This window comes from Leucoraja erinacea, chromosome 24 (genome assembly GCF_028641065.1).
Source record: "Leucoraja erinacea ecotype New England chromosome 24, Leri_hhj_1, whole genome shotgun sequence".
Lineage (NCBI taxonomy): Eukaryota > Metazoa > Chordata > Chondrichthyes > Rajiformes > Rajidae > Leucoraja > Leucoraja erinaceus.
In genome coordinates this window covers 8,500,110-8,526,902 of record NC_073400.1, presented here as the reverse complement: position 1 = coordinate 8,526,902, position 26,793 = coordinate 8,500,110, and the positions used below count along the sequence as shown (strand labels likewise).

General features: G+C 41.0%; 1 protein-coding gene across 11 annotated transcripts in view; it reads right to left on the bottom strand.

Annotated features, from left to right (window-relative positions):
- LOC129708622 (ankyrin repeat and SAM domain-containing protein 1A-like) overlaps positions 1-26,793 on the bottom strand; it is a 239,090-nt gene that overhangs the window by 148,740 nt on the left and 63,557 nt on the right. For all 11 annotated transcript variants that reach the window (XM_055654477.1, XM_055654480.1, XM_055654478.1 and 8 more), the window contains 5 exons: positions 14,193-14,489; positions 11,908-11,983; positions 10,891-10,992; positions 9,254-9,358; positions 6,411-6,577 (listed from right to left, as the gene is read on the bottom strand). In XM_055654477.1, coding sequence (XP_055510452.1) covers positions 6,411-6,577; positions 9,254-9,358; positions 10,891-10,992; positions 11,908-11,983; positions 14,193-14,489 — 747 coding nt within the window. The remainder of the gene's footprint in view (positions 1-6,410; positions 6,578-9,253; positions 9,359-10,890; positions 10,993-11,907; positions 11,984-14,192; positions 14,490-26,793) is intronic.

Genomic DNA, 26,793 nt, shown 5'->3' with positions numbered 1-26,793 from the left:
CAATTTCCATTGCAACCACAAGAAATGCTACACTTGTCGCGTTATCCCCACCGCCCCCGACTCCATTCAAGGTCCCAAGCAGTCTTTCCAAGTGAGGCAGAGGTTCACGTGCACCTCCTCCAACCTCATCTATTGCATCTGCTGCTCTAGATGTCAGCTGCTCTACATCGGTGAGACCAAGCGTAGGCTTGGCGATCGCTTCGCCGAACACCTCCGCTCGGTTCGCAATAACCAACCTGATCTCCCGATGACTCAGCACTTCAACTCCCCCTCCCATTCCGACCTTTCTGTCCTGGGCCTCCTCCATGGCCAGAGTGAGGACCACCGTAAATTGGAGGAGCAGCGCCTCATATTTCGCTTGGGCAATTTGTATCCCAGCGGTATGAACATTGACCTCTCTAATTTCAGGTAGTCCATACTTTCTCCTCCCCTTCTCAGCTCTCCCACAGCCCACTCAATTACTTAAAAAAACTTTAGACAACCATTTTACGCAACGTTGGTGTAAAGCTGAAGGGCTGATGTGAAGTTCATCCAGCTCCTCAGCTCAGGGCATCAGTCCTCTGCCAGCCATCAGACCCAGCAGCTGATCCAGCAGAAGCACACAACATTGGATGAACTAGCAGACAATCTCTAGCCATTTCCAACCTGCTTTCAAATGCATCGGCGTAGTAGTCAGACACAAGTTTAAGAAGGAACTACAGATGCCAGAGACAAGGTGACCAACAAGGAGGGAATAGCTGTCAGTTCTGAGGGAAGCAGTTATTGAGAGATGAGCACGATCCAACTCATCTTAATGGATCATTGTCATTTCTTGACAGTATTATATTTTTATAATCTGTCAATTTAAGGTGGAAGTCAACCTAGCAAACAATAGTTAAAACTTAACCAGGCAATTGAGTATCTAAAAGATGCCGATACGTTTTTATACATATACCCATCATCGAAACATTGTGTTTGCAAAGGTATTTAGTAAATCCATCAAGCCATTAAAAATGTTACCAACTTTTGCTCAAATAATTTTGCACAGGAATTTGTTGAATTTATATAAATGCTAAATTTAAAAAAAAATTTTGCAGAGATGAAATTCAATGACTTTTTTCACACAAAAATAAAAAGGCTCCCATTAACATTTGTCCAACATCAAAAGGCATTTTAAGTTTTCTATTAAACATGGCTTCCAATTTAATTTTCCTGATATGAAAATAAATTTTCACTGACACCTGAAAGTTGCGAATTCAACATATCACATCACATTCAAGAACATTAGTCATCATATAAAGATTTTCTTCCAACCTAAATTTGTAGTACTGCACTGGAATGTTAGCATCCAACCTATAGGGTTATAGCACCCTCTGCTGGAACTTCAGGTATATTATTCTGTTTAATGAAATATCGGCAGAACTTTCAAAGCAGTGCAATATTCCCCTGATTGGAAGCACCATTTGCAGTGAGGTGGATTAATAAAACTATATGTATAGATTCTGCAGCCGTGCAAGAAGTCAGAATGGACTGCATGTTATATCGCCAGGCAGTAGTTGGATTCTGAGATGCGGCTCTTTAAATTGTCTATAAATATTCACCCGACAATCCTTCAGTTGATTTAAGATTAGCAGTTGGGGTTGCTGCAGAGTGAGCGGAGGGCTGTACGCACAGAGTGGGAGGGGGTAGAGTAGATAAGGGGAGTGAAAAAGTTGGATGGTTGATGTCACGCCGGCAGTTGGAAATAAAAAGGTCTAAAGAGGGTAGAGTAGTCCAAGAGGAGGGTGACCGGAGGAGACTGGGGGAGGAGTCATCACTGGGTAGTGAGGACACCTTCCCATAGAAAAGAGCATGGATGGGGAAGCGACGGAATAAAAGCTCTATGTCTCGGCGGACCCAGAACTCGTTGAGGTGGGGGCGGAGGGGAACAAAGGTGAGGCCTCTGCTGTGGACAGCCCGTTCCGTATCAGAAAGAGGGAGGTCAGGGGGGGATGGTGAAGACACGACAAGGGTGGGGGTTTGGGTTCGGAGGCGGGCAGGTGTCATATGGCACAGTCATATTATTAATGCAAGATCCTACCTTACATTCAATTTGAATGAGTTCGAAGCAATCCATGGATATACAGGCAATGCTACACAAAACTCAAGTCAAGATTGTTAAATTGTACTGAATACACTGAAAACGGAACAATCAAAATTTTACTTGCAGCAGCATAATAGGTCTGTTAACACAGTACTCATCTATATTACTTATTTTGATAAACAATTTAAATCTTATGGTATTGATAACCAACTCTTTCGCGCTCAAGATTCAAGAGAGTTTATTGTCATGTGAGCAACTAAAAGATGTCTTTGCAGACATTTTTAACATCTCACTCAGCCAGGCAGTAGTGCCCAACTGTCTCAAAAGTGCCACCATCGTTCCCGTCCCGAAGAAACCCAACCCAGCCTCTCTCAATGACTTTCGTCCAGTGGCTGGTCATGCAGCACATCAAAAACTGTCTCCCTGCCAACCTGGACCCACTGCAGTTCGCTTACGGAACCAACAGAGGACGCAGTCTCTACAACACTCAACCTCGCACTATCACATCTCGACCGGAAGAACACCTATGCCAGGATCCTCTTCATAGACTTCAGCTCAGCTTTTAATACAATCATCCCACAGCAGCTGGTGGAGAAGCTGAAGCTGTTGAAGGTCCTCCCTCTTTCTGATACGGAACGGGCTGTCCACAGCAGAGGCACTTGCAACTGGGTCCTTAATTTTCTGACGCAGCGGCAGTAAACAGTCAGGGTGGGCAGTCGGACATCAAGAACCATCACAGTGAGCACTACCTCACCCCAAGGCTGTGTCCTAAGCCCCCTGCTGTTCAGTCTACTTACTCATGACTGTACTGCCAGACTCAGCAATAATTATATCAACAGGTTCGCTGATGACACAACAGTGGTGGGTCTCATCAGTGACAACAATGAGTCGGCATACAGGATAGAGGTGGAGCTGCTTACAGAGTGGTGCAGATCTCACAATCTCACCCTCAATGTGGAAAAGACAAAGGAGATGGTGATCGATTTCAGGAGGGCTGGAAAAGACTATCACACTCCGCTGCATATTGATGGAGCTGCTGTGGAGAGGGTCAGCAGTGTGACGTTCTTGGGACTTCACCTGGCGGACGACCTGACCTCAACGACCAACACCACAGCAGTCTTCAAAAGAGCTCAGCAGAGGCTACACCCTCTCCGGAGACTAAGAAAAGCAGGTCTCCCTACTGTTCACCTAACGACCTTCTACAGGGGCACCATCGAGGATATACTGACCTATGGCATCACTTCCTGGTTTGGGAGCTGCAAGGCTTATGAACAAAAACAACGAGATAGTGAAGACAGCCAGTAGGATCATTGATGCTCCACTCCCTTTCCTGTTGTAAATCTATCATAAGCGTAGCATCAGCAGAGCCATCTCTATTATTAAGGACCCCTATCATCCATCACACCACATCTTCTTCATTCTGCCATCTGGGAAGAGGTACAGGAGCATTAGCTGCAAAACCAGCAGGACGCTACACAGCTTCTTTCCACAGGCAATAAGACTGGTTAACGGACTGTGTTCCCTCCCCATACATTATACACCAACACATCTAACCTCACCCATACTTTGGCAGCTGCGCCTGTCAAAGCAAAGCCACTGTTCGGTCTGAATGTCTATTTTTTTTTCAATTTTTAGGCCTATTTTAGATCTGTTAATTTTAATTTTTAAAGCTATATGTATTTGTTCTGTTTTTATTAACTGCACTGACGGGAACTGATTGAGAAACAATGTTTTCGTTTCTTCTGTGTATGTAAGTGCTCAGTTAAAATTACATTAAAGTAAATACTGAATACTGAAACTGAATGTGTCCCTGATAGGACAATGAAATTCTTGCTTTGCTTCAGCACAAAAGAACATAGTAGGCATGACTACAGAACAGATCAGTGTGTCCATATACCATTATATAAATATATACACACGTGAATAAATAAACTGATGAAGTGCAAATAACAGATAATGGGCTATTAATGTTCAGAGTTTTGTCCAAGCCAAGTTTAATAACCTGATGGCTGTGGGGAAGTAGCTATTCCTGAACCTGGTCGTTGCAGTCTTCAGGCTCCTGTACCTTCTACCTGAAGGTAGCAGGGAGATGAGCGTGTGGCCAGGATGGTGTGGGTCCTTGATGATACTGCCAGCCTTTTTGTGGCAGCGACTGCGATAGATCCCCTCGATGGAAGGGAGGTAAGAGCCGATGATGGACTGGGCAGTGTTTACTACTTTTTGTAGTCTTTTCCTCTCCAGGGCGCTCAAGTTGCCAAACCAAGCCACGATGCAACTCCAGCATGCTCTCTACTGTGCACCTGTAGAAGTTAGAGAGAGTCCTCCTTGACAAACCGACTCTCCGTAATCTTCTCAGGAAGTAGAGGCACTGCTGTGCTTTCTTAATAATTGCATCAGTGTTCTCGGACCAGGAAAGATCTTCAGAGATGTGCATGCCCAGGAATTTGAATCTCTTGACCCTTTCAACCATCTAATATATTGATATAAACAGGACTGTGGGTCCCCCTCCTACTCCTTCCAAAGTCCACAATCAGTTCCTTGGTTTTGCTGGTGTTGAGGGCCAGGTTATTGTGCTGGTACCATATGGACAGTCGCACAATCTCTCTTCTGTACTCTGACTCATCCCCATCAGTGATACCCTTCCCTGAGGCCCCTGGTTCTGGGCTCCCTATAAATCGGGAACATTTTTCCTGCATCTAGCCTATCCAATCCCTGAAGAATTTTATACGTTTCTACTATGATCCCTTCTCATCCTTCCAGTGAATATCAGCCCAGTCGATCCATTCTTTCATCTTATGTCAGTCCCGCCATCCCGGGAATTAATCTGGTGAACCTACGCTTCACTCCCTCAATAACACAAATGTCCTTCACAAATTAGGAGACCAAAACTGCACACAATACTCCAGGTGTGGTCTCACCAGGGCCCTGTACAACTGCAGTAGGACCTCCTTGCTCGAAAACTCAAATACTCTGGCTATGAAGCCCAACATGCCATTTGCTTTCTTCACTGCCTGCTGTACCTGCATGCTTACTTTCAGTGACTGATGGACAAGGACACTTGGGTCTCGTTGCACCTCCCCTTTTCCTAATCTGACCCCATTCAGATAATAATCTGCCTTCTTGTTCTTGCCACCAAAGTGAATAACCTCACATTTATCCACATTATACTGCATCTGCCATGCATCTGCCCACTCACCCAACCTATCCAAGTCACCTCGTAGCATCCTCCTTGCAGTTCACACTGCATCAATGCATACGATTTCAAACAAGGATAATCAAGCTTTGCTATTATATTTTTAAGCCTAATGATTGGCAAGTTTTTTCCTTCTTTAACAATTAGAGATTTTGTGGTTGAAGCCAATGATCACTTCAAAGAATTATATCCCAAAATAGAACCAGCAAATTCTGCAGAATTCTGTCCAGCTAGGGTTGGTTATATCATGTACGCAAATACATTTTGCTAACAATTGCAACCAATGTACGTGTATTCTTGCTGACATGTTATCACCATAACTTCTGCTGCTGAATACAGATGGCAATATTTCCTACAATCAAGACACCAGAGATCAACAGCACTATGGTGGATTCTGAAGAACGTCAACAAGATTAATTAAAATATTTTAAAGGAGATATCATACTTCCGACAGTCAAAGTTATAAGTATAAGTTTCTAACAAACGTTGGGTGCAACGAGAAACAAGCTTTCCAGATTCTTCGCAACAATCACAGGATGAAATGTTTTACACATTTCAAAGCCAACTGCATTCTTGTACTTTCCCATCTTCTTGGTAATATTTGATGACTCGCACTACTAGAGCTGGACTGTCTATCCTGAAATAACCCTGCTCTGCATTACTCCCGCCATAACAAAGGAAAAAAATAATTTATACATTATATTAATTTTGAGAAATGTAAATCAATAATAGTGAATCAATTCTTATCTTTTAACATCAGAGTATTAAAATTGAAACTGCATTTCAAAAGTAGATTAAGTTTGCTATGAGGCAAGGCTTTGCGCTTTTAATACGATATTTCAGTCAGCCCATGAGTCAATGTGAGATATTGCCATTTTGAAAATACCTACAAAATTATGAGAAATTGCACTGGGTGGCAGAAAATTGCAATTGTCTTGGAATATTTCTGATGTATTCTATTAAAAAGCCATGCAATTTGTTTCTGTCATCCTCATATTTCATTTTACATTTACAGCAGATTTACATTCTAATACTTTAAGAGCACCCATGGAAAATCACAATATTACAACACGAAGTAGCTGCTGGAGGCATCATTGGAATTAACTACATACCACCACATAAAAGTAACTGTAAGTACATTGCTTTAATACTGACCATCATTAATTCAGGGACTGAACCCGTTTCCACATCTGGTGCTTTCAAACTTTCTGGTCCATCAATAGTGTGTGATGTTGCATTGCACAATTCCTCATATGGGCATTCCTCTTCTTGCTGAGTTTCAAATTCTGTAATAAGCTTGCATAGTTCCAATTGTTCCTCACCTTCAAGTTGGAAAAGGGGTGGAGAGAGGGGAGTGGAACGCAAATAGATAAATTACATTAACTGCCAAATTCAAGTAAAATTATAACCTGCCTTCAACGAATAGAACACTACCCAGAGAGACCAATCTATTACATTATCAGCAGACATCTATTTGCTTTTCACAAAAGCTTATATTGAAAACATATAGCAATGAAAGGAATACTGCAGCCTTATTCCTTATATGCTGCCTGTTCATTTGTCTCAGGGGCATGCAAGTAAGTTCACTGGCACCCATCCAACCTCAAATAATATACAAAAAATAAATAAAAACACATAACAAGATTGTCGATGTTCCTTTGCCTGTTACCTTAAGAATGATCACACAGGCATCTTTAAAAGATTGCATATTTTAATTATTGTGCATGTCCTTCCTTTGTCCTGACGTCTTTGAATATATAGTCAGTAATATTATATTAATTAAATATTAATTTTAGCTACTGTTAAGATGGCTAATATCTACTAGTAGACACTTTGTTTAGAAACGTGGAGGTTACGTGAAAGTGAATTAAATCCCAGGAAACAGTGCAACAAATAATGGACAATGCAGTGAACAGCAAATCATATTTAAAAGACAATATCTATATAATCGACACACCTTTTCTTCAGGTTTTGGAATAAACTAACATTTCCTTAAATGTTCCTTTGCAACTGTCGCCTTCTGGTTTCTCTCCAGTTTAGTAGGGAGTATTACCAAGTCTTTTGATATAATTTCCAATGACTCAGTAGCCCAACAAGGATCGTGGCAGATGACTGGTCTCACTTCTCTTGCTTTCTCTCTAAACCATAGACAATTAATCAAATAGTACGACTGTCACTGCTGTTTCAGCAGGATTCACAACCCATTATAAAATGGGTGATACTATATCAAGTCAAGTCAAGTTTATTCGTCACATACACATACGAGATGGGCAGTGAAATGAAAAGTGGCAATGCTCGCGGACTTTGTGCAAAAAGACAAACAAACAAACAACCAAACAAACTATAAACACAATCATAAACACACACATATTCTTTTACATATTAAATATTGGAAGGAAAAACGTTCAGTAAAGTTAGTCCCTGGTGAGATTGGAATTTACAGTCCGAATGGCCTCTGGGAAGAAACTCCTTCTCAACCTCTACTACTCTCTGCAGAGCCTTCTTGTTCTGGGTAGAGCAATTCCCAAACCAGGTGGTAATATTTCCAGACAAGATGCTTTCCACAGCCGCTGCGTAGAAGCACTGGAGGATCCTCGGAGACACTCTGAATTTCCTCAATTGCCTGACGTGGTAAAGGCGCTGCCTTGCCTTACTCACGAGTGCTGAGGCGTGTGCTGTCCATGTCATATCCTCAGAGATGTTGACTCCCAGGTATTTAAAACAGCTCGCCCTATCCACAGGATCCCCATTTATCCTCAATGGTGTGTATGTTCCCGGATGATGTGCCCTCCTAAAGTCCACGATCTGTGTCACTGTGCACAGTTCAATTATCAATACAGGCAATGAGAGCACCGAAGCATTACAAAAACTGGAGCTGATCTTCCCCTGTTCCAAGTTCACTGGTCATTTGTCCTGACCTACAGTCGTTTCTTCCACTGTGGGCAGGGCACAGTCATCCACGGCTTTGACAGAAGGATTCATTCGTGGGCTCAACAATCATCAAAACTAACAACTTTATCTAATATTAGTGACTGTCCTTAACAGACATTTAAAATGACTTGATATCTATTTAAAATAACATTGAAATCTAACAATTGCTCTCAATTGTAAACAAATCAACTCAATTAAATCAAGCACAAAGATGTGCTTGCCTTTCTTCAGTGGACAATTTCCCCTATTCATTTTCACTAAATTACAGTCCTGTCACCAGATTTACCCTTGTACAGGTTCAGGAGGCAGAATTCCCAGATGGAGTACTGGAATTTGATGTGCCTGTGGTCTGCAGCAAGAGTGAAGTGCAGCTATCCACGTGCTCTCGTGATGTTAAGGCCATGCTTCAGCTTATACTCGCATGTAGCCCCAGTTCTGAGTTACCTACCAGCAAATCCAGTTGGATCTGCCCCACTATATATCATTAAAATGACCAAAATCATAATTTGATTCTTACATTCTTCTCTGCAATTTATTGATGAATAAAAACTGTAGAGCAATGTACTTTGACCAGTTGTTTCCACCACCAGGGAAAAGAGAAAAATAAATACCAAGTAACCTTCGATGACATATCAAATACATTAATTTATTTGTTTAAGAAGGAACTGCAGATGCTGGAAAATCGAAGGTACACAAAAATGCTGGAGAAACTCTGCGGGTGCAGCAGCATCTATTTCTTTCGCTCCATAGGCAACGTTTCGGGCCAAAACCCTTCTTCAGACTGATCTATTTTGCCAGTTTCCTTCGCTCCATAGATGCTGCTGCACTTCTCCAGCATTTTTGTGTAAATACACTCATTGAACAAGGTAGAGTTATGGAGAGAAGGCAGGGATGGGATACTGAGTTGGATGATCAGCCATGATCATATCGAATGGCAGTGCAGGCTCGAAGGGCCGAATGGTCTACTCCTGCACCTATTTTCTATGTTTCTATGAGTTGTTCATTAAATGTAATTTCAAATACATAATGAATATTTAATAATATATTAAACAAATATTTGTCCTTACCAACTGATTTTTGATTAGCCGGTTCAGGAATGGAAAAAAGGTGAGTTTTGGATACTGGAGCAGTATTTTCTGTGTACCTTAGGTTTTCCTTTCCTGCTATATAATCTGTGGAAGGAAAAATGAAACAGTAACTGGCCACTCATCAAGCAACTGTCAAATAATTAGCATATACCACCTGTAAAAAAAATCCTGTGTAAATTATTTTACTTTATATGATCAATTTAATTCTTCCTTAACATTGTTTAAAACCAAACTACAACTTTTTAAAAGACTGATAAAACACAAATTTATCAGTCCAAACAATGAATATTTCGGAAAAGAGAGCTCAAACTTTGATAGCTGAAATCAATTAAAACGTTTGAATTTAGTTTACAAAACATGTTGAAGTTGTCATTTGCATTTAGAGAGGCTAATGTGAAGCTTTAGTAATCAACCTGTGTTCTGTTTGGTAATGGCATACAATAAAGTATGACAGCAAGTTAAAATTATGCGTCTCTTGCCGATGTCTTGGAATTAACTATTCTCCTCACCACTGAAGCATGGAAAATTAAAGCATTCTTCACATCCTCACATCTGCTTGCATCTTTTTTGGATGGTGGAAGCCACACATGCCGAGACTCAGTTAAAGTTGTCAAAGTATTTTCATCAGTTAGCACCGAAGATAGACACACAAAATGCTGGAGTAACTCAGCGGGACAGGCAGCATCTCTGGATAGAAGGAATGGATGCCGTTTCGGGTCTAGATCCTTCTTCATCATCATCTTCATGGGTTGGCAGCTGGGAGGGAGTCACAACCGGCTTGGAAATAATTTTTTTTCCACAACTTGATATACTCCTCTTGCCTGTTGTTACTTAATGGTGATTGAGATTATCAAACAATATTTTTTAGGTTAAAGGTAGCATTGGCTTTCAGGTCACTTCAGTGATAGATGCCGATACTAGCTTTCAAATCAATGCAAATTCACAGTGCACAATTGCTGCCGACTTATGGAAAAGAACATTCAAGCTGTATGACAGTGACAAAGCATGACAAAACTCAAACCAATGCACATTTGGTGTCCTGTTGCTTCACACAAAACATGTAACTACTAGACGAAACTGCAAACACAATCAGATTTATAAAAGCATAGTAGTACTATAAAAACACTGATAGCTACATCTCTCTCAGCATATCTCCGGCTCCAACCCACTACATGTAGATTCCAACAGATATTTTTATTGTTGCAACAGATATTGCATTTACCCAGAATTATAGGTATGTCCAAACTATCCAGCACTTCAAGGCATGTTCTCATCACATCCTAAGATCCACACATAACGCTCCACTTGGCTCCCTCGCTGAAATGTGCAATAATTTGTTTTTCTCATTTTTCCAGTTCTGACAAAGAATCTTTGACCTGAAGCATTCCCTTTGTTACTCTTTCCACAATGTCTGGCCAGCTGAGTGTTACCATTTTTATTTAAGATTAGTTAATCATGATTCAACACCAGTCAATACCAAATAGCACAGCAAATAAATGCATTGGAGATATCATTCTACACCCCCACTCCCAACAACAAATGGCAAGATTCTTGACAACGTAAAGTTAATTGAAAACAATTAGCCTAAGATATTACCAAGAATGAAGGTTTTGTACCTTGAATAAGAATTGCTATTTCCTTACTCTTCTGAGCTGGATGTTCTTGCACAATTTCTAGTGCTGACTTCCCACGCACATCTTTAATATTAACATCAATATCTGTCAAAACAAAGTGCTGTTCATTAGAAAGCATGTGACCACAACTTATATAATGCTATCAAACTAAATGTGTCAAGCATCATCCATTAGAAGTAGTATATTTACCTTTGTAAAGGGAAGCAATTCATTTATCCACTGCAGCCCAAAGTAGACATGGCAACAACTATATACATTAAATTTCACAGTGCAGAATTGCACAATTTTCAAATAAAACAACCATCGTGTCTATATGTTCCAACAAGGTAAATTTTTTCAACAAGTTGACTTCTGATGTGAATAATGAGCAGCTTGAAACATTAGCTCTCCAACACTTCATACAATTAGTTCTCCAACACTTCATACAACAATACATACAAAATAATCACATTATATCATAATAGTACAGTAAAATTTTAGAGTAATAAGTCTTTAACAGCTAATCTCGGAGCTGCCTGCGAAAACTTACCGGGAAAAAGTACTCCGATCGCGGGACATAGGTACTCGCGGTAAAGTGAAGCAGCTGTCTCAATTAATAAGTGGCCGATTCGCGAATGCAGAGCTGCTGATCATCTCCGCAGGCGGGCAGGGCGGGGGAGTGAGGCTGTACATAGTGCCGTCTATAGCGGTCGTTTTCAGACCCCGATAACGGGAGAAAAACGGAGGGATATCGATCTTTTATAGGCTTCCATTGCAGTGAGAAATGGTCAGATATCCCTCTGTTTTTTTTCCCTATTTCTAGACACATTTTTGATGCTCTGCCCACAGCCTAATACAAACAGTGAAACTAGCAGGACAACACAGTGGTAAGGATTTACTCCCACTTTATCATTTATAGGGCCTGGTATTATTTATGTGCATGATAAACATCAGCAACAGTTCAATAAACATCTTCATTTTGATAACTCTGGTTTCAGAAACATGAAATCAAGAACTTACCGGATGTAAAGAGTATGTGGACCACATCTGTCTTTCCAAATAATGCAGCTTCATGAAGTGCACTGCCCTTCTCTGTCTGAAGATTAGGAAAGTGAAAAAAATCAACAATTTTGTTCTCAATTTAAACCATTTCTATTGTTGCAGATTCTTTGCAAACTACTTACTCAATTTTTCACACGTTAAACACACAACTAAGTTTGTTTACATATTTTTTTATTTTCCCTCCAGTGATCCTTACCTTACTTACATAGCCAATCATTAGTCATTTGATTAGTTAACTGAAGCAGCCAACAGAACAACACATTTCCCACCCAATTTTATACATAATACCCACTTGGGATCCATTTTAAAGCCATTAGACTTTTCTTTTCAATTTTTAACCCCCCTGGCCTGGAGTGAGAAACAAACTGTAAAATATCAGAACTAACTTAATTGAGATTAGGTCAGCAAAGAGAATCAATCTAATACTCACACTGTTATCCTGGATTTTCTCTCTCAAAATCACTTCAATCGCACTTTGATTTATCAACAAAACAGCATAGACTTGAACCCCAGCAAAATTTACAGATAGCAGTCAGGAAAGAGTTAATCAACCTTACTTGATGGGGAGAACATACCATTGCATTTACTGCATGTTTAATAAAACCACAAGTAAATGACAGTTTTTCAAGGATCTAACTGACTCCAGGTTAACAAGTGAACTTTATTAACGAGTGGAAAATCTATCAAACTTCAAAACGACTCGGCTGTTACAATTTAGTCATAATCTTAGTTTTACAAAATATTGCAATAAATCCTTGTGATTGTTCTTTTCTTTCATGGCACTGCAGAACTCATTTCCAATACTGGATGATGAAATTCACTTGGCTTGACACAACTCTCTTACTCGCCAACTCAGAATCATACAGCATGGAAACAGGCCATACGCCCCAAATTGCCCACGCCTACTGCATTCCCCATCCACACTGGTCCTACCTGCCTCTGTTTGGACCATATTCCTCTAAACCTATTTAACCAGGTACCTGGCTGAATGTTTTCTAAATGTTGTGAAAGTACCTGCCTCGTACACTCACCACCTTTTGTGTAAAAAAGTTACTCATCAGATTCCTATTAAATCTTTTCCCCCTCACCTTAAACCTATCTCCTCTGGTTTTGGATTCCCCTACACTGAGCATTAACCCAATCTATTCCTCTCATGAGTTTGTACATCTTGATAAGATCATCCCTCATCCTCTTGCACTCCAAGGAATAGAGTCTGATTCTGCTCAACCTCTCCCTACTAAATACTCCAACTGGTACTCTATACTTTGGCTGACCATGCTTTGTTTTTCCACGCTTCTTTAATCGTGGCTTCCAGTTTTAACTGAAACTCTGCTGATCTTCCTCATCTCAACCTCTCAACATCACTAAATGCCACTTCTAGCCTCCTATTGCTGCCAACTAGATCTCCACATTTCCACTAGTATTAGCACCCTTCCTTTGATATTTATTTTCTGACAAATTTTGATACCGATTCTTCAGAGTTTTTTCCTGCTCACCCACCAGATCCAACAGTCTCTGCCGATTCCTGATGCCATCTAAGTCAAAGCGCTCTTTGGCTTTGCAGGTAGTATTAATTCATTGGCTTGCTGACTCAGCAGTGAATGAAGCAGTTGCCAGAAGCTCACGTATACTTTTTTTTTTAATAAAACGGCCTACATTTATTAAAACGAGGAAGTATGCTGTGTTTGGAGAAGGTTCTAATTTGAAACATGGGAGGGACTAAGTATTGGCACAATACAACATAATTTTCCAACACTGTACCAGGGGGTTTCTGCCTGATAAGATGGAGAGATGTCATGTCTTCAGAGAGCCTGGAAGTCTAATACACGTGAAATCATAAGGAATGATAAACAAACCTGGGGACATACGAGCTACACTGCAAAATTTTAAAGCTTCAAATGTGATGTCCTAGTCAAGGTTGTATCCTATCAAATATACCATTAACTTTAAAAAAAATGTCATGCACCACGGCCAATACCTACTCAAAATCTCCATCAGGCATCACTTTTTAATGCACCCTTTAACCCACAGAATCATGTCCTTTTTAACAAGCCCAGTAATGATATGTTGCAAGCATGAAAAGTTGAGTGTTTACCAATCTGAAAAAATAATTACTCCTTAAAGTGAATAATAAGCTATAAATCAAACCCATTTTAGCCACATTTCAAGGACTGGAGCAAAATGTAATAACAAAAATCACGATTGGTGTTGCGTGCCCTTACTTGTGGCATCCTAGCTATTACCTTATAGTTAATGTCCATCCCTGCTTCCAGAAGGACTTGCACAACTGCTCTTTGCCCATTTCTTGCTGCCAAGTGCAACGGTGTATGCTTCTTGGTGTTACAGCCCAGTAGATTTGGATGTGCAATTAACAGCATTTTCACTACCTCCAACCTCCCATACAATGCAGCCAGGTCCAGTGGAGTTTCAAATTTGTTGTTTCTCATTGTAGGATCTGTGAGCTCCTCAAGAAGAACTTTTACAACATCTGAGTGACCATACTGTGCTGCACAGTGCAAGGCCGTCTCATTGTCATTGTTCTGTCACAAAAGGGATGACAAAATGAAACAGGGTACGATATTAGAATTGTATATTATTTAGAATAAGCTAATGAATGGCACTTCAAATCCCTGCATTATTTTACCACGTGTCTGATGTCCAATTCCTTCAATAAAATTAACAATGATCATGTGGAAAGTTTTAATTATTATTTGAACAAGGAAAACACAAAAATAAATATGCTATTCTTATGTTTTTTTTAAAATTAATTACTTCATACAAAAACACTGATATATCTTGAAATGTTAAGCAACGTTCCAAAGCAGAGGACGATAGATACTTTATTATTAAAAGCAATGAAAGAAGAAGGAAGAGAGTTATTTTTATCGAAAGCAGATACACAATAAAGACAGTTACCATTTCACATTGGAGACGACAAACTATATTAAAGTAAACACAACACCAATGCGCGCTTTTCCAAGCAACAAGTTTCTGGCAAATTTAACTTCATGCATTAAGGTGACGGAAATTGTTCAGGTTTTGTAAGCCAAGGAAGTATTAAGTCTTGTGCATTAATTCCCAAACAAATCACCTATTTAATTAAAAAGTACAGCTGAACAGTGAAGATAGAAAAGCAAAGTATTATAAATCAGTGCCAAATTTGATTAAGTGGAGGATTTAATCAAACTGTTTAAAGTTAATATCAGCAAACATCAAGACATTTTAGTATGTGGTGGTGCCTTACATATATATATGCTAATTAATCTAAAATTCAACATAGGAACACAATAAGAGAATTGGAATGATGCTAAAACAAAAATTTCCGGCTTTATTCATTGCCAGTTTTCAGCATGATAGATATTGACCAGACAAAAAGTTTCTCTAATAAATTAACAATAAACCATATTTGCCCAACACCTTTCACATAGTAAAATGTCCAGTGAGCATTCGCAGAACATGACATTACACCATATAAAAGGAAAACATTGTAGTTTACATCTTTTAGCCAAGTTGAAAGATAGAGGTAGAAGTAGAGGTAGCTGGGCACCGCCTCCAATTTTTGAACAATCTTTGATCTGTCTGATTTAAAGTTCAAAACTTTGAAACCGAAGGAGCCAATATGCCAGAGAGCATCTGGTTGTTTAGTAAACAGAACAGAAAGCAACATTTTGCATCTCAATTATCAATGTTTCAGTGTTTGACGTGCAACTTGTCAACTTTGAAAACAGATTATTTCTTACATTATGGCTGACCACCTCACAGGACATACCATTTGCATCTTAGTTAAACATTTTTAAACCATCATCACAACAACAATGTATTCTAAGCTTAACTTATATGATAAATAAATACTGTAAGCCATGAAGTTATTTGCAAACCGGCCACACAGAAATGAAAATGCAGTCACATAAATATTCACATTTATATACACATATATATACACAATCACAACATATATAAACAATGTGACAGGTTTCTTTCAAAAGCTTAACATTATCCTAGCAATTCATGAAAAAAAATCAGATATGCTAAATTACAACAATCTAGAGTATAAAATAAAATTAAAATAATTCAAACAAATTTCTTTTCCCTAGTACATTTTAAATTACATCTTGTTGGTTCACTGTTAAATCCACAAAAAAAAATAATTAATTAGTGATAGTCAATAACAAAAATTGATTTGCATTTCACCATGAGTGACTGTAGTGATTGGTATCAGTCTATATTCAGTGATTGTTCAATCCTGTCCTGCCTCTGAAAGCACATAAATGTAAACTCAGGTGGTGATTTTAAATGCCACGTGTGTGAGAAAACATGATTAATTTCACCATGAAAGTACTTCCAAAGCAAATATAAAATTGATGTGTAGCTGCATGTACCATCAGCAAATGAAATAATTGGGACAAGAGAAAAGTTATGTAATGTTAAGTGTCTTCTTAATGCCTTTCTGCAGTGAACTACATAATTATGTCAAGACCAATGACATTTCACGATCCAATGACATTTCAGTAACTCCCATTCTTTGTTCTTTTGGCAATGTGCCCTCGGGTTTATATTGCTTCTTATTCTTAAATGTAACATTTCACATTTCCTAATGTTAAAATTAATTTGCCAGCTTTCTGCCCACTTCCACCTGGCTTTCTGTGTCTTCTTGGATAAACCAAAACATGTGTCGTGATTGAGTTTATCTTTACACCCTTTTTGAATAAACATACTGTATTGCAACTTTCTGGTCACCACTCCAGATACATAAAAGTTTAGAAGATTATTGCCAGGGTCTGCAATTCCCTCCCTTACTTTCCTTGGCAGTTTGGGTGGCATTTCATGTGGACCAGGTCATTTTTCCTTTTTAGGTGTAGCTAGTATCACCTCCATCAATATTGAGTTCATCCAAACTACATCAGATTACTCTAGGAACACCATCTTCCTTCATAATTTAAAACATTAAAAAAAAATTATATATTTTTTAAATACACCCATATCCAGTTTCCACGAGTAATTATTTTTTTGTCTCTGAAAGGTTTCACGTCTCTTCAACTCTCTTCCTCATAGCACACCAAAATTATGTTTTTGGATTCTTTTACATAAGCTACCTTTTTTAATATGTTTTTCATTTCCTTTCTTAGAAAACTCTACATTTTCTCGAACCAACCTGGTTCTCGTCATTTTTATCATATTCTTTCATCTTTCATCCTTTTAGTCATTTTGGAGGCATCCATTTTAAACTCCCAACCCTTCACCCTCACAAGAATAAACCTTGATTGCTGCCGAGACATTTTCATTGTAAAGGTTTCTGATTGTTCAATTAGCTTTGTCTGCCGAGCTTTGATTCTAATTCATCTGGGAATATTTAGAAAATATTTGTCCTTATTATTAGCCAACATCACAATCTTACATGAAATCCATGTGCAGCGCATCAGCTTTTTCTTAATACATTTAGTAGATTGATGGTGTATGGACAATAAATTTATTTAAATTCTTGTGTACTCTCCCTGGGTCTAGTTCAGCCTGAGACTTCTTATTTCTATTTAGAACATAGAACTGTACAGCACAGGGACAGGCCCTTCGGCCCACAGTGTTTATGCCAAATATGATGCCTAGTTGAAATGATCTCATCTGCCTATATATGAACCATATCCTTCTATTTCCTGCACTTCCATGTGCCTATCTAAACGCTTCTTAAATGCCACTATCGTATCAACCTCCACGCCTGGCAATGCATTCCACAGCCCCATCACCCACTGTGTAAAAAAAATTGCCCTGAGCATCTATCTCCGTTAAACATTCCCCCTCTCACCTTATAGCTATGCTGTAAGGTTGGACATTTCATCCCTGGGGAAAAGGTACTGACTCTCTACTCTATCTATGCCTATGATTATTTAATATACCTCTACCAATTCTGCCCTCAACCTCTGACATTCAAGAGAAAACAATCCAAGTCTATCCAACCTCCCTCAAGATGGAATCCTCTAATCCAGGCAGCATTCTGGTAACCCTCTTTTACACCCTCTCCAAAGCTTCCACGTCTTTCCTGTAATGAATGGGGTGACCAGAACTGCAGGCAATACACCCACTGCAAAGTCCTATAGAACTGCATCATGATGCACCGACTCGAATATTCAATATCCCTAGCAATTATGCCTCCATAATCACCCTATCTAGAATTCAAACAAGTTAGTGAGACTGATCTGCAGTGTACAAGGCCATGCTGGCTATCCCCAATTAGTCCATACTCTTCCAAATGGGAGTAAATCCTATCTCAAAGAATTCTCTCCAATAGTTTCTCTACCACAGACGCGACAGTTCCCTGGATTCTCTCTACTTCCTTTCCTATCTTGAGCTGCAGGGTATCTACCTCCAAAGCATGCAGCATAGCAAGCATTCAGCTTCACAGATGGGCTGTAGTAACATCAGCAGCTGTACAAGCTCCCAGAACAAGAGTTTGGGCTGTGGTGAACAACGCTTTCTACATGTGTAGGAAGGAACCAGATGCTAATTTAAGCTGAAGATGGACACAAAAGCTGGAGGACCTCAGGGGGTCATATGGTGTCTCTGGAGAAAAGGAATAGGTGATGTTTCGTGTCGAGATCCTTCTTCAGACACTTTCTATATATGTTGCTTTCTGGGACAAGGAAAATATCTGGCACTTCACACGTGGCAAAGGATGTGCTCTACATCTAATTATTAGATCCCTCAATCAGACAAAATAAATTAAAAATACTTTGAAATGACATGATGTGTTTTCTTAAACATGAACAAAGTTTTATTCTCTTGTTCTTCATTTAAATCAAACAGATTTCGTAAACTCATTTGGCTCTATCTACAATGTTCCTCTTTCTCACCCAAATGTTTACAAATTTCACAAAACTCTTCTGTCATAATTCTCTCTTTCACCTCAGTGGTAATTATTCAAGCCTGCTTTCAGTCACTTCTCCTAACCTTCTTATTGCAATCCACCAACCTTTTCATCGCTGTCAAGCCTGCTACAATATTTGCTACTTAAAAGCATCAAGTACAATTCTATTTTTATTTCAATGCCTTTATACGCAGGGACGAGGATTGTATCTCTGATGTCAGATAACAATCCTGAGCAAACAGCGCTGGAGGTCTTGTCTTTTGTTTCAGATGTTAAACTACAGCCCTATCTGCTCCATGAGATGGATACACTATCAGATGGCATGACCTTGTAAAACAGCTGATAAATTCTTCCCAGGGCCCAAACTAATATTTATCCCTTACTTGTTACCAAAAATCTGGCTAACTTGGTTTTGGCATTGCTGGTTCTAGAAACCTGTGCACAGATGAACTGACAGGGTAGACCAGTGCAAGAGGCAAAGCATTTCAAATGCATTCAACCAGCTAGAAAACATTTGTGGCACACTGTATTGAAAAGGTGCTATTTTCTACCCAGTAAACAATATTTTTAAATCATTAATTAATCACGTCAAACATGTTTAAATTCTTCCAAAGAAATAAAAAAATTCAAAACATTAAGCTATGATGAACGCATTAAGTTTCCTGCTATCTTTTCTCAACACATGGTAATTTTAATTTTGCTTGGAGTTAAAATACGTTCCATCATTGTTTGAGCTAAACCAACTTCACTGTTGTTCTATTTGACAGTTATGAAGGAAATATCAAATTCAACTTTCAACCATTAAGCTGAAATTTTTTTTGTTAATGTTTGCATTCCTACTGATTACTGTATTTACTTGAACATGTCGCGAGGTCATACTTACCAAATGCAGATAGTGTCGGAATAAGGAACTGCAAACGCTGGTTTACAAAAGTAACACACAGTGCTGGAGTAACTCAGCAGGTCAGGTAGCATCGCTGGAGAATATGAACAGGTCAGGGCCTTCTTCAAACACAATGTGGAAAAGAAAGCTGGAAAAGATAAGGAGCAGGACAAAGCATAGCAGATAAAAGGTGAACACACGCAAGCCTTTGACCAACCATCAGACAATCAACACCCCCCCCGCCCACCTGTGTTCACCTATTACCTGCCACACTTTGTCCCAGACATCATCTCTTCCAGCTTTCTAAACCCCCCCCCCCCCCCCCCCCCCCCCCCCACCACCCAGCGAAAATCATTCTATCATTCGGAAGAAGGATGCCCACCCGAAACGGCACCTATCCATGTTCCCCATGGATGCAGGCTGACCCGCTGAGTTACTCATTTTGTTCTTCAGACTCATGAGGAACGGTTAATGGACCAAGGTACCACATGGCAACTCACAACCAAAGAGCTGCAGTTAGGTATCGACATTGAGGAGGGAAAAACAGAAAAACTGAGGAAGGAAATTTAAATTTTGTACATAATTTGCCCTTGCTCATAAGGAGCCGTGCAGCTGGAGCGTCCCAGCAAGTCATGCAGCAGGAGTGTCCCGGCAGGCCGCAACCAAGACCACCAGCAGGCCCGGCAACATTGGAAGGAATCGGATGGAGGTCCAGAAAGCTGACCAGCGGCGGGAGGGAGTGTAGTACCTCAATGGTGGAGTGGACCTCTGGAGGGCATGCAACATTCTGAGGCTTGGCTGGACAAGGGCCGAGAAGCCGAGCTTTTGGACCAGTTATGGCTTGCAGCAGTGGAGGACAACATGGCTACATTTGGCCAGGCCAACCCTGCAAAGCCGCCAGGCCCTTCGTGGTTTGATCAACAACCCTACATTTACAAACTTGGACTTAAAAATGGCGTCAAACTGATGACTCCGTGTACTTTGTAGGAAGGAACAGCAGGGTTTAAAACGACGACAGACACAAAATGTTGGAGTAACTCAGCGGGACAGGCAGTGTCCCTGGAGAGAAGGAATCTGTGACGTTTCAGGTCGAGACCCTTCTTCAGACTCTGGAGAAGGGTCTCAACCCGAAAGGTCACCCATTCCTTCTCTCCAGAGATGCTGCCTGTCCTGCTGAGTTACCCCAGCACTTTGTGCCCTTTGAATAATAGTGGAGGAGCAGCCACGAAATGAAAGACGACAAGTCAAAAGCAACGGTCTGCAAATTAGCATTGACAGAATGGATGCAACAAACGTGGAGAAACTGAGAATATCATGGAACCCTCATGAGGCAGGATGGCAGGAAGCAACTCCATGGGCATGTTGCTGATTGGTAACCTATGCCCAGATATTGAGATGCAAGATTTGAGGGCGAAATCAGAGATGGATCATGTGAAGATAGCAAAAGCATGGAAGATGGCAATGATATGGAACATTCCAGTGCAAAAACAGTGTGTATTTTACTCCCACTCCTGACAGCCTTGCAGCTGTCCTAGTGAGAACCATCATGTCACATCCAAGTTGAAATTACATTTCATTAAATTTGCCCCTTATTCTTTGTGCATTTAATTTATCCACTACAATGCGGGACATTACATTCTGCACTCGGCTCTATCTATTGTACTTACGTTTGACTTGACTGTATTTACATAAAGTATATCTGATCTGTTTGCAGATCCGTTTCAAGTCACATATTTTATGCTAGTAGATTACATCAGACGATCCTCGAGTCACTCAATTAAAAGTGATTGTCATTATTTGTATAGGCTGCAGTTTGGACAGATCATGCCTAACTCACCTCAGTTCACCCCAATCGTCATTTCTGAGTTTGGAATAGTACTTCATGGCAGAAATACAAATCAAAACATTGGATCTGCTCAACAGGTCTGGAGATATCCACAACAAGGAAAATAATTAATGTTTCAGATTGATAACCTTTCACCAGAAAGTAATCTTCATAGATATGGATTAACTAGCTAAGTATCTTCACTTTTTTTTAAATCCTTCCCCAGCTTTCCCAATTTTTTTTTTTTTTTTTTTTTTTTTTTTTGCTCTTTGAGCGTGGAAATAGGCCATTTGGCCCAACTTGCCCACACCGACTACTTAAGGACAGAGATATTGTAAAAATATAGGCATATCCGAATACACTGGTCAGGCAGCATATTTGACCGGGGGTCAAATGAGATGGAGGAACTGAGTGAAATCCAGGTTAGCCAGGAAGTGGTGTTAGGTAAATTGAATGGATTAAAGGCCGATAAATCCCCAGGGCCAGATAGGCTGCATCCCAGAGTATTTAAGGAAGTAGCCCCAGAAATAGTGGATGCATTAGTGATAATTTTTCAAAACTCTTTAGATTCTGGAGTAGTTCCTGAGGATTGGAGGGTAGCTAATGTAACCCCACTTTTTAAAAAGGGAGGGAGAGAAAACGGGGAATTACAGACCAGTTAGTCTAACATCGGTAGTGGGGAAACTGCTAGAGTGAGTTATTAAAGATGGGTTAGCAGCATTTGGAAAGTGGTGAAATCTTCCCTTCCCCCCCCCCCCTTCAACCCCTCTCCCCCCTCTTCCCCCCCCCTCCCCCCCCCCCCCTCTCCCTCACTCTTCACCCTCTCTCTTCCCTCCCCTCCTCTCTTCCCCCCCTTTCTCTCCCTCTCTACCCCCCCCCCCCCCCCCCCCCCTCCCCTCTCTAGAGAAGGGGGGCTCTCAACCAGAAAGCGCAACCCTCTCCCCAGAGCCACTGCCCGTCCCGCTGAGCCACCTTCAACTTCAGAGCCAAACAAAAAACACAGAGTGCTGGAGGAACTCAGCGGTCAATGCGGCTGCCTCACCCGCTGGGTTTCTCCAGCATTTTTGTCTACCTCTAAACGTCAATGATTCCGTGAATGCTGAGGCAACAGGGTGAGAGAGCTGAAGAGAGACGAGATGGGGAGCGGGAGAGATGGGAGCGAGAGAGAGGGAGAGGGAGCAAAAACACAGAGAGACACAACGTGGGTCGGTAGGCGAATGACTAACCTGCACACCAGGAAGAAGTCTGGGGCCCTCACTCATGATGGTGAGTTTAAAGAAATTCTCAATAGGTCATCCATCTACATTCCTCAGTAAATGTAATTGTGTTTTAAACAAGTATTATTGACGCCGCGTGAATTTTATTCAAAGGAACATGGCGTTATTAATACTCATTCAAAACACAATAACATTTACTGAGGAATGTGGATGGATGCAGATTGATATAACAACTTGTTAACTACTTCATGTTAAGAAGTGCTAACAGTACTTGTTAACAAATCGTTTGTGTCTGATGGCCGTGCAGCGGTTGTTATACATGTTCGTTTAAAAAAAAATCCGGATGGCGAATTAAAAATAAAATCTTTATTTAACAAAGAGAATTCGTATTTCCATACGAAATCCGGAACATTAGTGCGGGGCCCCCATTAGGCGCAGGGCCCAATTGGGGGCAATCAGTCACATCGGCTTAAGGCCTGCCCTGTCCGGAGATATAGGATCAGGCAGCATATCCGGAGAGACGGAAAAGGTGACCTCAATGACAATGGAGGAGTCAGCCAGAGAACAGAGAGAATTGTCAGAGTAAGGCCAAATGTAAATTGGTGGAGCATCTCATGTTTAGCTTGTGCAGCATATGAATATCAATTTCTCCAACGTCAAGTAACCCTTGCATCCCTTCTCTCTCCGTCCCTCCCTCAACCTAGTCGTCGTACTAGTTTTACTGTCGCCCTGTTGAGTTCCTGTCTGTATACTCGTTATCACCTATCCCACAGCCAACAAAGGCCTATTATGTGCCCCCCATTTCCTTGATTAGTTGAGCTAGATTTATTTTCTTGAGTATGGAGATAGTTGAAGAACGTAATCATGTATTACGAGAGGCCTAAGCAGCATGATTGAATATTTCAATTGACAGAGGTAACAACATTTAAGATAAACAGTAGGGTTAAAGAGAAGTTGAGAGTAAATTATATCACTAGCATTTTGTTAGGTTTCCAGAATTCTCTGTTCAAAGGACTGGTAGCAAAACACATGTTTGAACTACACCCGAATGAAGTTTTGATGTCATGGTAGTCATATCAGTCTGAAAATATTGGTTCTGTGCACAAGATCTAAATTAATTTTTCATTGTGTACTTTGAATTAACAGGAACCTATAAAGAGAATCAGAATTAATCCATCAAATAAAAACTTGACTCAGTGGGTCAAGCAGCATCTCTGGAGGGTATGGATAAGTAATATTTCGGGTCAGACTCTTCTTCAATTTATTGTAGTGGGGGGAGAATGCTGGAAAAGAGCTGGGGGCAGGACAAAGCCTGGCAATATAGTCAACTTTAAGATAAGTATATAGAATATTTTAGCTTCTACCTAAATGTTCTGATCGTCATTTCACTTTGTATGATCAAATCCTTCTGAACCTAACCTATTCATGTACCTGTCAAAATCTCTTTTGTATGTCTCCACTACAGTCTCTGACAGCTCATTTCATATACACACCATCCTCTGTGTGAAGCTGTTCCTCAGGTCTCTTTAAAATCTTTACCCTCTCACCTTAAACCTACACCCTCTAGTTTGAAATGTATCACTGACATCTTTTGAAACTGAGTGAGTCTACCATGGCGTTGCTGAATATGTATTCATGTATTCATGAAACATTTAATAGGAAAGCTGATTGCCAATTATTACTCTCACTTGCCATCCCCAAAATGTTATTGTCCAAATATATCAATTTTGCAACTGATTTCAGTAAACCGATTGCCCCCAATTGGATACAATGACTTCAACTAGATACCTGGACCTGCACAAACAATCCAATCAATTCAACTCCTTCTTAAAAATCTATCACTGATAAAGCCAAATGAAGACATGCTTACTGTCACTATGAATTCAATGTCAACCTAAATCAGGAACAAATTAAAATAATAAAGATGGACTCGGAAGTGAAAAAGTATATATTTTCAAACAATGCCATAGAAATTGTTGAGAAATACTCCAGACGTGTGCACACCTTTAAAATCAGACCTTCACAACATTAAAGGGTACTTCCACAACAATGGATAAAGTCTAATATTTATTCACTAGATGAAACATGAATCAGATTGGTTCAGCAACTTGAAATCTTTCAGTCGAGAGCCAAGATTAAAATATCTTGTTATCAGGGAGATTTTTAAGTAGGAAAGAAAATATTTAAAAAATGCTTAATTTTTCAATTTAAATGTTGGTGCAGCCCACTGCTCAATTTTCAAATAGCATCAACTGCTGCTATTTTCTGTGCAGTTTCGGCCGTCAATCCAGCCAATGGTGTTATTCTTTTCAAGTACAAATCTGATATGTTCAAAGGTCACTGAATCAATTCCTAATGAGGAATTTGATCTCCACACCCCCATCCGTGTGCAAACATGGCACCGAAGGACAAGAAGCCAAAGCAAAGAAGTGGAAGCCAAATAACTGAACGGAAACAAAGGCAAAACGCCAAATAACCTAAAGCGTACGAAGCAGAACCGCCAACTAACCGAAAGGGTGGGACGCCTAAAAGCAAACTCACCGAAATGCCGCTCTTCCGAAACACCAACTCGCCGAAAGGCAGCGTCGCCTACAAGCCAACTCACCAAATGGCCACTCTGCCGAAAAGTCAAATAACGACATGATGTCGCCAGCGGGGCGGGACATGTCAGCGATTGGTCCAACACATCACTGGCCGATGGAGAAGTGAGGGTGGGGGTCATTTTCCCCACACCATCAATACGTGACTGGGCACTCTGAACCCGAGCACCAAGGTGTAAGCGGCCGAAGGAGCGCATCCCCCACTCTCCCACGGCCACGGCCGCCCTCCGCCTTGTCTCCCCCGTGCGTTAAAACTCAAAAAAGATTTACTGATTTAAAAACAAATGTTACATGTATAAATAGTTCTTACATTCAGGAACCTGATTAATTAAGTGGTGGGATTATTTCCTTGTCCTAACTAAGCCTTTGCTTTAGCCGGTGGTTACATCCATTCCATCCTTCTCTTGCAAAGATGTGAGATTTCAGTAAGAGCACACTTGGATGAATAGTCTAGCGTTTCTTTCATGCGCGCAATACATGAAGCCGATGAAATGAGACAACTGTCACATCAAAGATAGACACAAAATACTGGAGTGACTCAGTGGGACAGGCAGCATCTCTGGAGAGAAGGAATGGGTGGACGTCACCCATTCCTTCTCTCCAGAGATGCTGCCTGTCCCACTGAGTTACTCCAGCTTTTTGTGTCCATCTTCGGTTGAAACAGTTTACAGATTATCTGGTGTTTTGTGCGTGGGAGCTTGTTGTGTGCGTTACGCAGGCAACCAGACGGTAATAAATAAAACGTTATTCTTGTTATCAAAGGGGGGGGGGGGGGGGGGGGGGGGGGAGGAGATAAAATTGTTTGTTGTCATGCACATTTGTTATCGGCCTGCCAGGAAATTTGTCCCCCGCCCCCCCATGTTTTAAAAGCGATATACTATGGCTGCCAATTCCCTGAGCCGTCTGTCCCCGCGGCCGGGGTGGGGTGGCGAATTGCCCGGTGTGTGTGTCAGGGCCCGGGTGAATCACTCTGGTGTGGGGGTTGGGGTCCGATGGTGGTGCATCGTGGTCAGTGACTCTGGGTGGGCGGAGGGACCAGCCTGTCCCACACCTCTGCTCCACCCGGCGCTGCCGACACATAGCCCGTGACAGTGCGGCCGCACGGGGGAGGACAAGGCGGAGAGCGGCCATGGCCATGGCAGAGTGGGGGATGCGCTCCTTCAGCCGCTTACACCTTGGTGCTCAGGTTCAGAGTGCCCAGCCACCTATGGATTGTGTGGGAAAATGACCCGCACCCTCCCATCTCCATCGGCCAGTGATGTGATGGACGCGGGGGTCTGGACCAATCGCTGACAAGTCCCGCTCCGCCAGCGACGTCATGTCCGTTATTTGACTTTTTGGCAGAGCGGCCATTCGGTGAGTTGGCTTGTAGGCGACGCAGCCTTTCGGCGAGTTGGCTTTTAGGCGTCCCGCCCTTTCAGTTAGTTGGCTTTTACGCGTCCCGCCCTTTCGATTAGTTTGCT